This window comes from Nematolebias whitei, chromosome 11 (assembly GCF_014905685.2).
Source record: "Nematolebias whitei isolate Nwh7 chromosome 11, NemWhi1, whole genome shotgun sequence".
NCBI classification, from domain to species: domain Eukaryota; kingdom Metazoa; phylum Chordata; class Actinopteri; order Cyprinodontiformes; family Rivulidae; genus Nematolebias; species Nematolebias whitei.
This window is the reverse complement of record NC_056508.1, coordinates 39,446,060-39,461,034: the sequence shown is the minus strand read 5'-3', so window position 1 is coordinate 39,461,034 and position 14,975 is coordinate 39,446,060. Positions and strand designations below refer to the sequence as shown.

At 41.0% G+C, this 14,975-nt stretch overlaps 1 protein-coding gene across 1 annotated transcript; it reads left to right on the top strand.

The window, feature by feature from the left end:
- Positions 1 to 4,674: 4,674 nt before the first annotated feature.
- LOC119417316 (transmembrane protein 26) lies at positions 4,675 to 10,258 on the top strand. Its single transcript, XM_037684524.1, has 3 exons — positions 4,675 to 4,868; positions 7,274 to 7,415; positions 9,524 to 10,258. The coding sequence occupies exons 1-3, from the start codon at positions 4,675 to 4,677 to the stop codon at positions 10,256 to 10,258; spliced, it is 1,071 nt and encodes a 356-aa protein (XP_037540452.1).
- Positions 10,259 to 14,975: the final 4,717 nt, after the last annotated feature.

Below are 14,975 nucleotides of genomic sequence, written 5' to 3'. Positions count from 1 at the left end.
GCAAGATTGAATTAAATGAAAAATAAGCAGACACGTGGATGAGCTTCAGTTCTCCTATGCTTCCTTACTTTTTTGTTTCTTCATCTCCCTGCATACAGCATCTTTTTAAACATACATCTTAGACTGCCCTCTGGTGCCCTTTCTATGCAATAACAATTTAATTTCATTTCAATTCAGCAGAACACAACAGGAGTGGATGGAGAAAAGTTTCAGGAGTGATTTGTGACAACAGGGTGTCAGCAAAGGTCAAAGGAAATGTTTACAAGATCTGGAGACAGAGACATGGACAAAAAGACAGGAGAAAGAACTGGAAGTGGCAGAAATGAAGATGGTGATGTTCTCCTTAGGAGTGACAAGGATGGATATGATTAGGAATGAGATCATCAGAGGTACAGCACAGGCTGAACAACTGGGAGATAAAGTTAGAGAGGCCAGACTGAGATGGTTTGGACATGTCCAGAGGAGGGACAGTGGGTATACTGGTAGAAGGATGTTAGAAATGCAGCTGCCAGGAAAAAGACAAAGAGGAGATATATGGATGCAGTTGGAGAGGACATGGAGGTAGTTGGAACGAGGACAGAGGATGCAGAGGACAGAGTGAGATGGAGGAGGATGACTCACTGTGGAGACCCCTGAAAAGGGAAAAGCTGAAAGAGGAGGAAGAAGAAGAAGAGTTTAGCTTCCAACACTGGAACATGCTTAATAAACTAATTGTGTGAATTTTGCTTCCTGCAGCATCATATTTTGTTTCACTCACACCGTCTCTATTAATGGTTTTCCTGGATGCAGTGTGTTTAGTGACATAGCTCTGACAAATTTTGCTTCCCAGCATAACATTTGTGAACAGCTGATGGAGAGTTAAACAGAGCCCAAACTGAGAGTAAGCTTTAAACATGAATGTTCATGTTGGTCTACATTTGTTCATAAATGTACAGCTGTGGTAGACTGATATTTCTGGGGAGCATCAATCCATCAGTATCTATTGTTGACGCACCAGTAGCGACTTTAATAAGCATTAGAGGACCATCAGTACCACGTTTCCCTCTTTTTGCTCCATGTTCTTGTATGCAGGGGGCGACGGTGTTATCGGGGCCTGCAGTGCAAAAGGCAGAGCAGGCACTGGGTGGGAGCAGGGCAGGGCTGGGTGCTCTCTGAGCAGGGAGCCCGGCTGGCTGCTTTCTCCCAGGCAGATAACTTTGTTCTGGGCCAGAAAAGATGACATCATGACGGACAGCGATGAAGATGTGGGCACAAGGGCCGGGAAACCTTATCTCCTACAATGGCACCGTGGAGGGGAGTAAGGGGGACGCAGACACTCCAGTTTATAGATGACAGAATAACACTGATACTCTCCTTCAGTCACTCCCCACTGAACACACACAGGAATACACACCTCTGACATGTCTGCTCCTCCAGTGGCTCTGGGAGGAGGCGGTTTTATAAGGACCGGCTCACTGTGTGTGACTATCATCTCTTCCCACCACAGAGAATCCGAGGACTTTCTTTTTGGAAATACACGGTGCTTTAGGTTTGTACCGCATGCCTTTAACATACACATTTCATCAACTTGGTTAATTGTTGTTTTTTTTTTTAAATGTAAAATGTAAGTTTCTCTGTTGGATCCATGTCTAATAAAATGACAGGACAAACGCATTCACAGCTGCATGAGCAGCATAGACGTAAAACCCTCCTGCCAAAATAAAAGCACGTTATTGAAAAGGCACACTTATAAAATCCATTGATGTAAGCCAGTTTGGAAAGAAGATGGGAGGAAAGAGTTTACATTTCCTCCTTTTCTCGTTTGTTTTAGTTATGAAAATGCTTTATTAGCACAAAGAAATACGAAAACGTCAGCAACATTTAACCTCCTGAGACCTGGGCTCCGGTTTACGATGCAATTTTCATATCTCCTAGTTATTTGTGATTAGATGGATCCGATCTGTGTATAAATAAAGCTTCCTCTTCGAACAGGAAGTTGTATTTTTTTTTTTTTTTTTTTTTTACATGGTTGACATACTTATGTTAAAAAAAAAAAAAAAGTCCTCAGATGGGGAGAATGGGCTTTTTTTTTTTTACAGCATAACACAACAACATTAACATGGCTTAAAGTATAAAACACTATTGAACAGAGTGAAGTATAAGGTACAGCAAAGCCAAAACGTAATGTCCCCATGTGGACGCAGGGTCTCTGGAGCTTAAAACTGATCAATAAAGAAATGTTGGTTTTCTCATGAGACAGAGATCCTAAATGTTATGGAGGGTGGAATGTGACAAAATTTAATAAATAAATCAAATAAAGAATTTGAAAGGTACATTTATTTATTTCATCAGACATTTAATTAATTGTGCATTTAAGTCAAGTCAAGTCAGATTTATTTATAGAGCACATTTAAAACAGAAACTGTTACCAAAGTGCTTAACAAAAATATCACCTCATCAGATAAAAAGTAGCAAGATATATTTACAGCACATGGAATAAAAATATAAAACCAAAAACAATTAGAAACACTGAAATACTAAATCAGATCACGTTGTGTCAAAAGTCAAGGAAATAATAACAAAAAGCATAAACTCAGTCAGAAACAATGAAATACTAAATCAGATTGGATGACCATTGTGTTAAATAAGAATAATAACAAAAGCATAAACAGAATCAGCATCAATGAAAAACCAGATCTAAAGCTGATCACCCTGTGTTAAATGTCAATGAGTATAAATGTGTTTTTAGGAGAGATTTAAAAGCAGAGACTGAGGTGGCCTGTCGAATGTTGATGGGCAGATTGTTCCAAAGTTTAGGGCCCACGACTGAGAACGCTCGATCTCCTCTGAGCTTCAGCCTGGTTTTTGGTACGGCCAAAAGCAGCTGGTCTGATGATCTCAAAGCCCGAGAAGGAGTATAAGGATGAAGAAGGTCGGAGATGTATGATGGCGCAAGGCCGTTAATGCACTTGAATGTCAGCAGGAGAATTTTAATTTAATAGTTTAATTGTACATTTGATGATGTATTGAATAATTAAACGATACATTTAATTATTATGCATTTATTTATTTTATCACATTCCACCCTCCATAAAATGTTGCTCTACTCAACTGAACAATCTACTACCAGTAACATGAGAAATGTTTTGTCGAGCGCAGTAGCTTAAAATGTACATGTTTTAAAGGAAAAATATCAAAAGGAGGTCATGATTGTATCAAATCAAAACAAATGAGAACATCTTCTAAACTGCATCTGTTTTGGGCTCAAGCTTTAAGTCTCCGAGTCCCAGGAGTAATCCAGATTAAACTGCAAAGCTTCATGAAGTCGTTTAGGATCGACTGCATCAATTTGTTGGACTGTTGCTTCCTAATCACAGCTCGCTGTGAACCCCCCCACTGATCTGAGGCGTTTATCTCGTTGACTGACGGCGAGGGCTGTTTGTACACGAACACATTACATCATAATAATGGAAGCTGAACAAAAGGATTTGAAGGGATGTGAAATGTGGGTACTCATAATTTCTTTAGCATTTTTTATATGTTTGCCGTTTTTGGCAGCATCATTTCAACCATTCTGTTTGAAGAATTTATTTCATTATTTGTAAAATCTTAGGAAAAAAGTATTTAAATATTGTAAATCTGATCAGTTTTCACATCAGTTTCCTCTTAGTGTTTTGCTGATAACCTTTTTTCAAACAATAGATATTTGGTCGTGTCTGGTGGGTTACAGTGCAGCGGTCCTGTGATTCTGAGGCCGTAGGATCGAGGCCAGATTGATCAGGGATGACATCCGGAGTAAAACGATTGCCTAATCTTTCATGTGAGCTCGTTCGCTGTGGCGACCTCTGAAGAAGTGAGAACCGTAAGAAAAACAAGATTTGAACGTCAGGACTTTAACAAGATTAATACTTAAAAACAATTATTTGTTTGCTTGAAATTATAGCAAAGGTGTGTCTCAGTTGAACTTTTCCTTAATAAATTAACTTTAATGGTCAAATCAGCTGACATTTCGTCTGGGCGGCGAAATGCAGCTGATTTGATATTTACTCCAGGAGTTCCAGAGCAAGACAAAGGTGGCTTGGTATGCCAAGCCAAGCGTCTCATTAACATACTTTTACCTATTAATGTGACACTTAGATTGCTATAAAGGTCGAGTGCCCTCTAGTGGCTGAAAATGGTAGTGTTCAATATTTTCCATGTCAGAATGAATGAAATCAGATGTCAGCCAAAAATTGGGTTATAAATATGGGGGGGGGGGGGGGGGGGAAAAAAAAAAACTGTGGCTTTGGTGTATAAGTCGCAGGACTTGCAAATTTATGCAAAAATGTGTGACTTACACAGTGAAAAATACAGTAAATCAAAAACAACTGGACTTCTGTTCTGTAGCTGAAGACATTTCACTTCCAATCCAAGAGGCTTCTCAGAGGAGAACTTAGAAACATAAAGTTCCTCACACAGTTGTAAAAAGCCAACGATCTTCTAAAATCCTGAAGACAAAAGCTGCTGATTATTTATTGCCTTGTCGAGCAGCAAACGCACCAAGAACGAAGCTGAACTATTAAATAACTGCTGCAGTGGCAACCAAATACATAAAACCTGTTTAAAAATGGCTCTGTTAAAAAGTTGTTTTATATTTGCCTAAAATATTTTTTCCACACTAAAAATATTTTCTGTGCAGGTTCTCTTTGATGCATGATGTGTCGCCTGCTGAACATATTGTTGGCTCTGCTGAGTCGCTTCCTGTTCGCGGTCCACGGGGTCGTGACAGTCTGGAGAGTTATCGCTGTTAAAGGGGAGCCCCTTTACTGGCTGCTGCTGACGGGTGTGGCTCTACTGGGCGTAGAAATGGCGGTCACTCTCAAATGCACCCGGAACGCAGAGTGGAAATGGTAATCCTTACATTAAAATTTTTTTTTATTTTTTAAAACAGGATTTTTATTTTGACCAATTTTGGTAAATTAAAGGTATTTTGGTATCTGGTGATGGCACAGTGGTTCAGTTGGTAGAGCTGCCACCTTTCAGCAAAAAGGTCACTGAATCAAATCCCAGTTGGGGACCTTACTGTGTGGAGTTTTCATGTTCTCTACATGTGTGGATTTTTTCCCCTCTCCAAAAACATGCACGTCTGATTGGTAACTAAATTGTCTCTAGGTGTGAGAGAGAGAGTGAATGGTTGTTTGTCTCATTTCGTTTGTCTCCATGTGTCCCTGTGATGGATTGAAGACCTGTCCATGGTGTCCTCTGCCTCTCACACAGCGATAGCTGGATAGACACCAGTGGCCCCAGTGACCCTAAAGGAAGAAGTGGGTAAAGATGATGGAATCTGGTGACAGTGATTGGAAAAGGAAAATCAAAGAGTTGTTTCAATTATCTGTCTGATTTACATAAAAACAAATTTATAGGATTTAAAATAATGTTTTGCCTTGCATTTACTTCAGTCATAAGGTGGAAGTTTTACACATGTGATTGTAAAAGTTAAACTGATGGTGGGGCAATAAAAGTAGTATTTTTGTGAAAATGCAGCGTGAACGCTAAATGTATATTTTGCTATAATTGTTGAGAAATTAATAATTGAACTGGAAAGTTAACACAAGTAGAACAGAAGCTCAAACCAGCAAAATTTTTTTTTTTAATTTATTAATACTCCATCCATCCATCCATCCATCCTCTTTACCCACTTATTCCTTGTAGGGTGGCGGGGGTCACTGTGCAGGGGGTGTGGGACATCCTGGACGGTTCTCCAGTCCTCCCAGGGACACAGAGACAAACAACCATTCACTCTTTGGACAATTTAGAGTTATCAGTCTAACATGCATGTTTTTGCTCTGTGGGAGGCAACTGGAGTTCCTGGAGAAAACCCACGCATGCACAAAGAGAACATGCAAACTCCACCCAGAAAGACCCCCAGACTGGGATTTGAATCAGGGTAACCTGCTCACTGAGAGGCAGCAGCTCTACCAACTGTTCCACCGTGCTGCCCTTACTAATACTCAAAGTACAATATTTGCCACTGAGATATGTAGGTGTTCATTTTGCATATGTATTTGTATAAAAGAAAAAAATAAATAAAGTGTTTCAGAAAAAAAGGTTTTCTGATGAAATACTTTTCTTCATTAGGAAACAAACTACATCATAATATCTATTGTATTATTGTGAATTTTGGACACATAACTGAGAACATTTTCAGTCATCAAAATACATTTTGGAAAATATTCCAAAGTTTAAGAATTGCGCCACTCCAGGTGGCGGCATGTTGGAGTAGCTCTTATATTCATTCTGGCATGTTGCTTTTGAAAACTTTAATTCCTCCTTTTCTGGATGTAAAATCACTTTTGTCTGACCAAGAAGACTGAGAGACCCACCATGTCCAAGTGACAGATCAACATCTGCTACAAGACATCCTCCTGCCCACAGCATCTACAACTCGTTAATCCAGGAGAATGAGTTTCAACATTTAATTTACCTTTGGGTTTAATAAAAGTACTTTTAAATGTAATTGAATGAGTCTTTTTCTGTTGCAGCTTTTAAGAAAACAAATGTTTCTGTGTAAAAACTGAACAAGAACAAACCAGAGGGTCTTCTCAAAAGCTTGACATGAAGTTTGAGGCAGACTTTACGAAGCCGTTTTGTGTGAGAAGCAAATAACTCCTGAACTTGTGTCTGAACATTTTTACAACCCATCTGCCCTGGGCCGTGAGCTGCAGCTTGTACTGGGCCCGTAACAATCTGTGCCTCTAAATTCTCTTTTCTCTCCTTCACCGTCAGAACAAATCCTTTCCATCGCTGCCTCGTGGTTCTGTCTTGCACCGATCCCGCCACATCTGTCACCATTCCTTTATGAAGTCTTGGAGAACATCTCGATGGCTCGAATCATTTCTGACCAACTAGCTTGAGTCAACAAATTGACTCAACCCTCATTTTACGGGAGCCTCGACTGGATACGAGCGTTTACTGTCACACCTCTTTCAGCGCCGAGCTACGTTTCACTGAAAAGCTGAAGCTTTTAGGCCGAACATCCCCAGACACCAACTTTCTTCAGGCATTTTCCTTTTCTCGCCGAGTCTTACTTTGAAGATTGCTCCTCATGCAGGCTTTGGGCTGTCAAGTGGGATTTGCATATATGATGAGAATAATTGCCTGTCTGAAATATGATGCTTCTTCTGGGGGAAAAAAAAAAAAAAAAAACGACTTTATTTTGTCTGTAGTGGGTGGCAAAGGAAGTAAAATATGGTACTGAAATAATCTACTTCACCTTTTCTGACTCCTTCCCTCTCTTTTGGTGGCCCTCTTTTAGGTTCTCCCCCATGGTTTTCCTCTATCTCAGCACTGTCATTCCATCCATTTGGTTTCTTGAGCTGAGTCTGCTACAGTCCAAGCTTCCTCTCAACAGTTCCTCCAGCCACGAGCTTCACTTGCTGCACCTCCCGGTCACAGTGGTAAGAGATCCACCACGAAACTGCCCTCTCCTGCCTCACATTACATGCAGCCACATTAAAGGAGCACCGGATAACCGATAAGATTTAAATCTCGCAAGAAGGTGGACAAACTATTAGTTGCAGAAAATGTGTAACAGAGTCACTGAGATAAACTCCAGATAGAGTCCTGCCTGAAAAAACGTCTTAAATCCTCCCTTCTGGAGGTGGTTTCAGTGCAGCTTCTTTCATCTGGGATTTGGGAGCTTTTTTGCCTCCCGGTTGCACCCCAGATCAGGTGTCTGATTATAAGAAATGAGGACAAAATATTTCAGGAATAGAAAATTGAGCAATCTGAAGCTAAAGGGGTGTTGCTCAGTGGAAAATTAATGATTCCTCCCATCACCGAGTCAACTCACAGGAGTCATGACAAAAATTGTGTGGATGTGTTTTATATCTTTATTGCACCATTTTATGATGCTGATAAAAAACTGTCAAGGGACCAGTTTAAAAAATAAACACACACGCACTAAACAGTTTAGTTCAAAACAGATAACTGTCAGTACAATGCATTTGAAGTGGACTGAAACCATTAAAATAAATGCAGAATAATTTAAAACTGAAACAACTTTAGTTTTTTTTTCCCTTCTAATGTCCTTAAAATTTTTTTTTTTTCAATTCTTTTGAAAACAGTTTCAAGGTTATGAACAATGAATTTCCCTTACTTGTTGCAGATATATAACTTGTTGTCTAAAAGATGTGACTTACCCCTTAAAAATAACTAACAATTCCTTAGTGCAACTAGAGAATTAGCATTTTATGCAAAAATGCAGTTTGAATGCTTGTTGCAGAAGAATTAGCTGAAATTAGCTTAAAAAAATCATGCTAAAAACATAGCTGAAAAATGTAGAACAAGTGTAAATCGGCAGGAAAACGCAGAAATAACACAAAAATTGAAATGAGTGTGAAAAATGTGGAATTAGCTGAAAAAGCTAAAATGAGCATAACACAACAACTAGCTGAAATGCATAAATAAGCTGAAAGGAGCATAACAAGCTAGCCAAACGAAGTTAGAAGAAGCACAAAATGTTGTTAGCATAAAGATGTTGAAAAGATCTCAAAACATCTGAAAACAAACAAAAAAAAAGACAAAAAAAAAAAGACAAAAAAAAAAAAAGGCTGAAATTAGCTGAATACAGCTGGGGAAAAAAAAAGTTTAAATTTGCACAAGGAAGCTGAACCAGAACAGAGTGTGAAAGGAGCAAGAAGGTTGTAAATAGATCTACCTGTAATGATTTGAAGGATGTAAAATGAGCTTGAATCATTTTCTATGAGGAAAAAATGGTAGAAAGGGTTAAATATTGCAAAAGGCTAAAGTTGCACTGTCACAAATTGGTGCTGGTGAACCCAGTTGTGCAGGCAAGTAGGCGCAGACTCAGGAGGTATATAAAATAAATAATTTATTAACAAATCAAAAGAGCTGGTGGGGCAGCAAAAACAAACAAAGATGAACATGAGGTACTCACACAATGGACAAGTCATCACCGGTGGACAGGAGACAATGCCAGGACAAAGACTAACGCAGAGACACAGACTTATATAGAGGAAACAGCAATCAGACAAAGTGAAGGCACCTGTGAGTGATCACAGCTGCCAGAGACTGAAGACGCAGGACATAAACACGACACAAGATGGGGCTAGACACCAAATAAACACAAACCCTATAGAGACACAGAGGATCAGGGGAACACAGACATGAACACAACACCAAGGACAAAACCACAACTCCTACATGCACCAGTACCAAAAGTCAGAGCAAGATTGTGCTGAAAGAGCTGAACGTTTTGATTTATGATTTGCTGAAATAGCACAAACATTTTGGAATGAGAAAGATGCTGGAAAATGTACGGAAGAAAAATGGATCACAATAGTGTGAATACATCATAAACATTCACACAATTAAACTGGACAGCTTCTTATTCAAATCAAAAGGGCAGAGAAATTAAGAGCATTTGTGCTGATCTTTTCCTGCACCAAGGGAATGTTAAAAAACAGTGTGAGCTCTAACTTTATATATGAGAATAATAATCTCACTTTCAATGAGGTTATAATTTACGTTTTTCTTCACCCAGGACATTGCGGAGCTGGAGCCGGAGAACTGGGTGGCTGGACTGGAGCAGACCATGCTCATAGTACTGGTTTTGGGGCGATGGCTCATGCCCAAAGGGGACATGTCCCGGGATCAGCTCTCCCAGCTTCTCATGGTGTATATAGGACTGGGCGCTGACATCCTGGACATTTTTGACACCTTCAAAGAACCAGAAGTCAAAACCAACAAGGCGGTTGTTGTCATTGGCCTGGCTCTCTTCTCTTGGGCACTCATGCAGTTTCCTCTGGTTCTCACCCAGACCCGACCCCCAAACAGCGAGACTCTTCAAAGGGGCAGGGGGAGTCTCCACTGTTGTCACCGACCTCCACCTTCAGTTGCCTCCTGCTGCTCCAGTGAAGCATGGAGCTTGCTGCTCACAGTTGGACTCCAAGACGGCCCGTTCCTGGTTTATCGTCTGTACCTCATGGTGCAAGAGCAAGTTCTCAACCAGCTCATGATTTTCTTCACCTGCAAGAACATCCTCGTGGTCTTGTTAGAGCTTTACAGGATCTTTGTGGTGCAGTGCGAGCAGCAGCTCCGCGAGTCGTTGGTGGAAAAGTGCGAAGCTTCGTTGTTCCGCTGCCGAGCCCCGAGGAGCAGTAAGCAAGACGAACAAGAGGCTGAAGAGGGACACCGTTCAGAGCCGAGCTGTCATCCAGATGTGGAGATGGCAGCAGATAAAGGATCACAGAGCTGTCCAGGTAAAGAAAGGCTGTAAATGTCATGAGGCATGACTCTGGCCCTCAGGGGGAGGGAATGGCTTTCACAAGCTGAACCCATCTCTTAAATTCCTCATTCAGACACTTTCATCTCTCTGGAGGTTTGATGACAAGAAACGGCGCGTAAGAGAAGAGAATATCCACACTAAAAAGATCAGATGTGAATTTCTGCAGCTCCCTTGGATAAACCCTTTCAAAAAGAGAACTTTAAATCACCAACACAAGAGCTGTGGCTTTCTCAGAGACATAAAGTTATTATAAGACAAAGGACTTCTCTGTGCTTTGCCGTTGAACTAATTTCTTTAATTAGCAGACAGGAATTATAACAGTTTTTATTACAGTCTGAGGAGAGTTGTGTAGAAAATGAGGCTGCTGCTGATGAATTAGCTGGTGGTGGAAACATCTGATAATGCACTATTTTTAATTGAATAACTTTTTTAAATAAAATGTATTTCCAACAAAATGATAAGGCAGAGATGTGTTTATTTGACTTTGTGCACCATGAGATGGCAGTGTTGCCAAATCAACAGGAGCACAGCATCACTCTCCTCCTCATGGCTGCAACATGCATGATGGTTAGTGGCAGCGCTCAACTTCATTATGGGTTTGGTTTTAGCATGAAAATCTCCTCCACGGGTCTGTTTACAAGATAAATCAAGGAGCGAGGAGGCGCTTGTGATGAATACACTTTTAGTCACCTTCAGGCAGTGGCTTTCCAATTAATAATCAAATGCAATCAATCTAGCGGCACCTCGTGACAAGTAGGAGGAAAGCGAAGAGGTCTGCTTCGCTCTCCAAAATTTATTTCCCTCTCGAGCACAATCAGCCCATGAAGCCCGTCTCAGAACTGAGTGCATTTTTAAAATGGCTGGAAGAAGCACACTCCTGATTATGTGAGACTTGCATAAGTTCAATGGGATTTGCTTTCTCTCTCTCTCTCTCTTGTGAGAGATGGAAGGTGCTTTTGGCAGATTCCTCTACAGCCCACAAAAACAAGAGACTCTTTAAAAACCTTAACAAGAACAGAGAAACGTTTGAACTGGAGCCCAGAGTCTGAAGGTTTTGAGCTACCTAACGATGGGGACAAACAGCCTCCCCATCCCCTCCATCCAGACAATAACTCTCCTGTCAGATGAGGGCTTGGATGCAGCCCTCCCGCGTTTATGGATGACCCTTTTCACTCTGAGTCTCTTGCACTCGGGCGAGACATCTGCGATTGAAGAGCAGCGACGGCAGTGAGTGGCAATTCAATCAAAGGTCTTTCCAGCACTGCCCTGTATCTGTGTTTGTCAAATTGCCATACTTCACCTGGCCTTCAGCAGAATGTCAGGAGCCGAGGCTCTGAACAAGTTTGGACTCTTTGTTTCCAATAAGCTCTTGAAAGAAAGACACCGCCCGAGTGGGGAGAAAGAGAGCATTTGTGTGTTTTCCCTCCCTCTCAAGTCGCACTGTAAAAAAACAACAAAAAAATGCTGAAAATATGAGAAAGATTTTCTAAAACAATGACTGAGGGCTACTTCCAAAGGATTTTCTGGAGAGCGCTCTGCGTTTCTTTGGCCTGAATAATTAATGAGAGAACCATTCTTTAGGAGAAAGAGGAGAAAATAATAACGGAGAGTCCCCACTGAGACGCCAGTTCTTCTACTAATGTAATTTTGTCTTTGCTTGTCGTTGAGCGCCGATCATTCTCAGTTCACAAAGTCACTTGCAGGCGAATTACATCATGCAGGGCCAGCAAAAGGCCGCTGCTCGTCCTATAGGCTCCAGAGTTTGGGGAGAATGTGGCCGGGAGATGTGGACAATACAAAAGGTTGATGAAAGCACGCCTTGCTTGCGGAGAGAGTCATTTTCCTCTTCAGATTAACTGCATGCTTTAACAAGATTGTGTGGGTATGTGGGTGGATGGGGATGTCAGCTGATCCATGGGCTGCCCTACATAGGCAGAAAGAGAAGGAGAGAGCTTGAAAACTCAAGTCTGCGACTCCACTACATTAAGCTTTTAAAAAAAGTGTTAAGTCATGAAACAGTAATTTACCTGCATGTCAGTAACTCATTAAGCTCATAAAAGGTGATGTTTTTTGTCGTCACGCAACATTCTAGTAAATCTCACCTTTGAGAATGCTAATGTCGTTTTACAGAGTAATACAACTACACTGTTGCTCTCAAAACATAGGATTTGAGTCATACACTTCTATGAAGTAAATGTAGAAGTTGCACATGTATATACTTTTTGTTTTATTTAACTGAAGGGAGACCAGTTGTTGGTGTAGATCAGGGGTGTCAAACTCACTTACAAAAGGGGGCCAGAATTAAAACCTTTTTCAAACTAAGGGCCAATTTCAAAAACTACATTAACTCAAATCAGATACCAACATCTTTTCTTGGTCACAGGTTCCTCAAAAAGTGTTTGATTGGTCTCATTTGATGTTCTCTGTTGTGCTTTTGACATCATAATAAAAAATTACTGAAAAAAATCAAGAGATTGAAGTATTTGACGTTTCACATATCATCTTGGGGGCCAGATAAGATGTCATTGAGGGCCACATTTGGCCCCCAGGCCTTGAGTTTGACACATATGGTGTAAATGGTCAGTCATTCAAGGCAGTGGAACAGAAGAAATCCGGACTTCTTGACCTGTTACCCTGATGCATACTTGACAATCCAGGTAGAAAAAAAATCTAACAAAGGTGAGTCATGTCCTCTGGACAAACAAAAAATATGAATAAATAAATAAACGTTTCGTCTTTTGTCCAAAAGACTTCGGCAGTCTGAGGAGCTGCAACAAACACAGTCTTATACTGTAAATAGCACCTTCTCAAAGTGGATCAACCAGTTTGCTGGTCCAAAACTAGCTGTTCACATGAAAAAGGAAGACCATCAGCCTAAGGACTGATCGTTAATGCCTGGGTGGCTACTTGCTATTCACAGAGGGCTGATGATACTGGCAATAAGAGCATTGTGAGAAGGTGACAATTAGTAAAATATGATGTCCCAGTGGGGCAGCACGGTGGCACAACTGGTAGAGCTGCTGCCTCTCAGCGAGCAGGTCCCTGGTTCAAACCCCGGTCCAGGGGCCTTTCTGGGTGGAGTTTGCATGTTCTCTCCGTGCATGCGTGGGTTTTCTCCGGGTACTCCGGTTTCCTCCCACAGACCAAAAACATGCATGTTAGGCTGATTGGTAACTCTAAATTGTCCCTAGGTGTGAGTGAGAGAGTGAATGGTTGTTTGTCTCGTTTGTCTCTATGTGTCCCTGTGATGGACTTGCGACCCGTCCAGGGTGTACCCCGCCCCTCGCACAGTGATTGCTGGACATGGGCACCGGCGACCCCCGTGACCCAAAATGGAATAAGCGGGTAAAGAAAATGGATGGATGGATGGATGACGTCCCAGTGGCTTTCAAACCCCAAAATACATTACGGCAAAAGCTGGTCCATCCCAAAGATCCATTCCCCCGGCACAAACAGAGTAATACTGTGTATGCTGCTCAGTGTCAGGAGGGCTGTGATCAGTCTTACATCAGGGAAACTAAACAGCCACTGGCTGAAAAGATGGTCGCGGGGGTTACTAGTGCCCATGTCCAGCAGTCACTCTGCGAGAGGCGAGGGACACCCTGGACAGGTCTCCAGTCTATCACAGAGACACATAGAGACAAACAGCTATTCACTCTCTCACTCTCACCTAGGGACAATTTAGAGTTACCAATCAGTTGTCTGTCTGATAGAGGAAAGCTGTGGAGAAAACCCATGCATGCACAGAGAGAACATACAAACTCCACCCAGAAAGGCCCCCCAGACTGGGATTTGAACCACAGCAGCCTGCTTTCTGAGAGGCAGCAGCTCTGCCAACTGCGCCACCGTGCTGCGCAAACCCTGCAGCTGAAAGAAAAGCAGCAACAATGTGACCATTTTCACATGAAGGTTTCTTTGGGTCACTTTGAACTATTAGAAATACATGCTTCTAAATTTATGAAGAACCAGTGTTGGGGTTAACACATAATTTATTAGTTAGAAAACATAGTTTTAACTCAAATGCAAATTTTAGCTCCAAGATGAAAATTTGACATAAAAACTGATCAACTGAAGGAGTTTTCATGTCTCAGTCTGTGTCAGCTTTTTGCTACAATATTTATTTTATCCTAAAAACCTGACTCTCTGTTAACGCTGTAGTTTTTTTGGCCTGTCATTTATTTTTTTGTCCTCCACTTTCCTCATATTTTCAGCAATGATCAGAAAATTAATAAAACAATCTGGCAATTTCCTAAGAAAGCTTTTGAAAGATCTTCAAGAAGCTTGAATAACTCCTCAAGCAGACCACAGTACTGTAAATAAAACACAAGCAAACAAAAAAACAATAAATATCAAGGAGTACTTTTCTGACAGCTGAAAGAAACTTTACTCAATAATTAGACCTCACATTTTGCTGTACAAATAAATATAAATCATTGTTCGCACCTTTTTGACTCATTTACCAATATCCTGTTTTGCAGACTGATTTAAAATTTAACAGAATAATCTGTAGACAAAGTAAGCACCAGAAAAATATTCATTATTTCACTCGAGTGTCTCCCATGCGAGTGAGGAACATTTTCCCAGAACATAACCGTTTCTCTATTTTATGTCAACTAATTAAACAACCCAAACACTCCAAACTGAGGACCATCAGCCTCCATTCCTGCAGAAAACCATCAACATGCCACAGAAATGTTACAGCTGAGGA

What these genes read in the sequence shown, in the direction of transcription:
- LOC119417316 (XM_037684524.1), top strand. Translation starts at nt 4,675, where the DNA reads ATGTGTCGCCTGCTGAACATATTGTTGGCTCTGCTGAGTCGCTTCCTG. An exon ending in CGGAACGCAGAGTGGAAATG is followed by an intron (nt 4,869 to 7,273) that starts GTAATCCTTACA and finishes GCCCTCTTTTAG; the next exon opens with GTTCTCCCCCATGGTTTTCC. An exon ending in TGCACCTCCCGGTCACAGTG is followed by an intron (nt 7,416 to 9,523) that starts GTAAGAGATCCA and finishes TTCTTCACCCAG; the next exon opens with GACATTGCGGAGCTGGAGCC.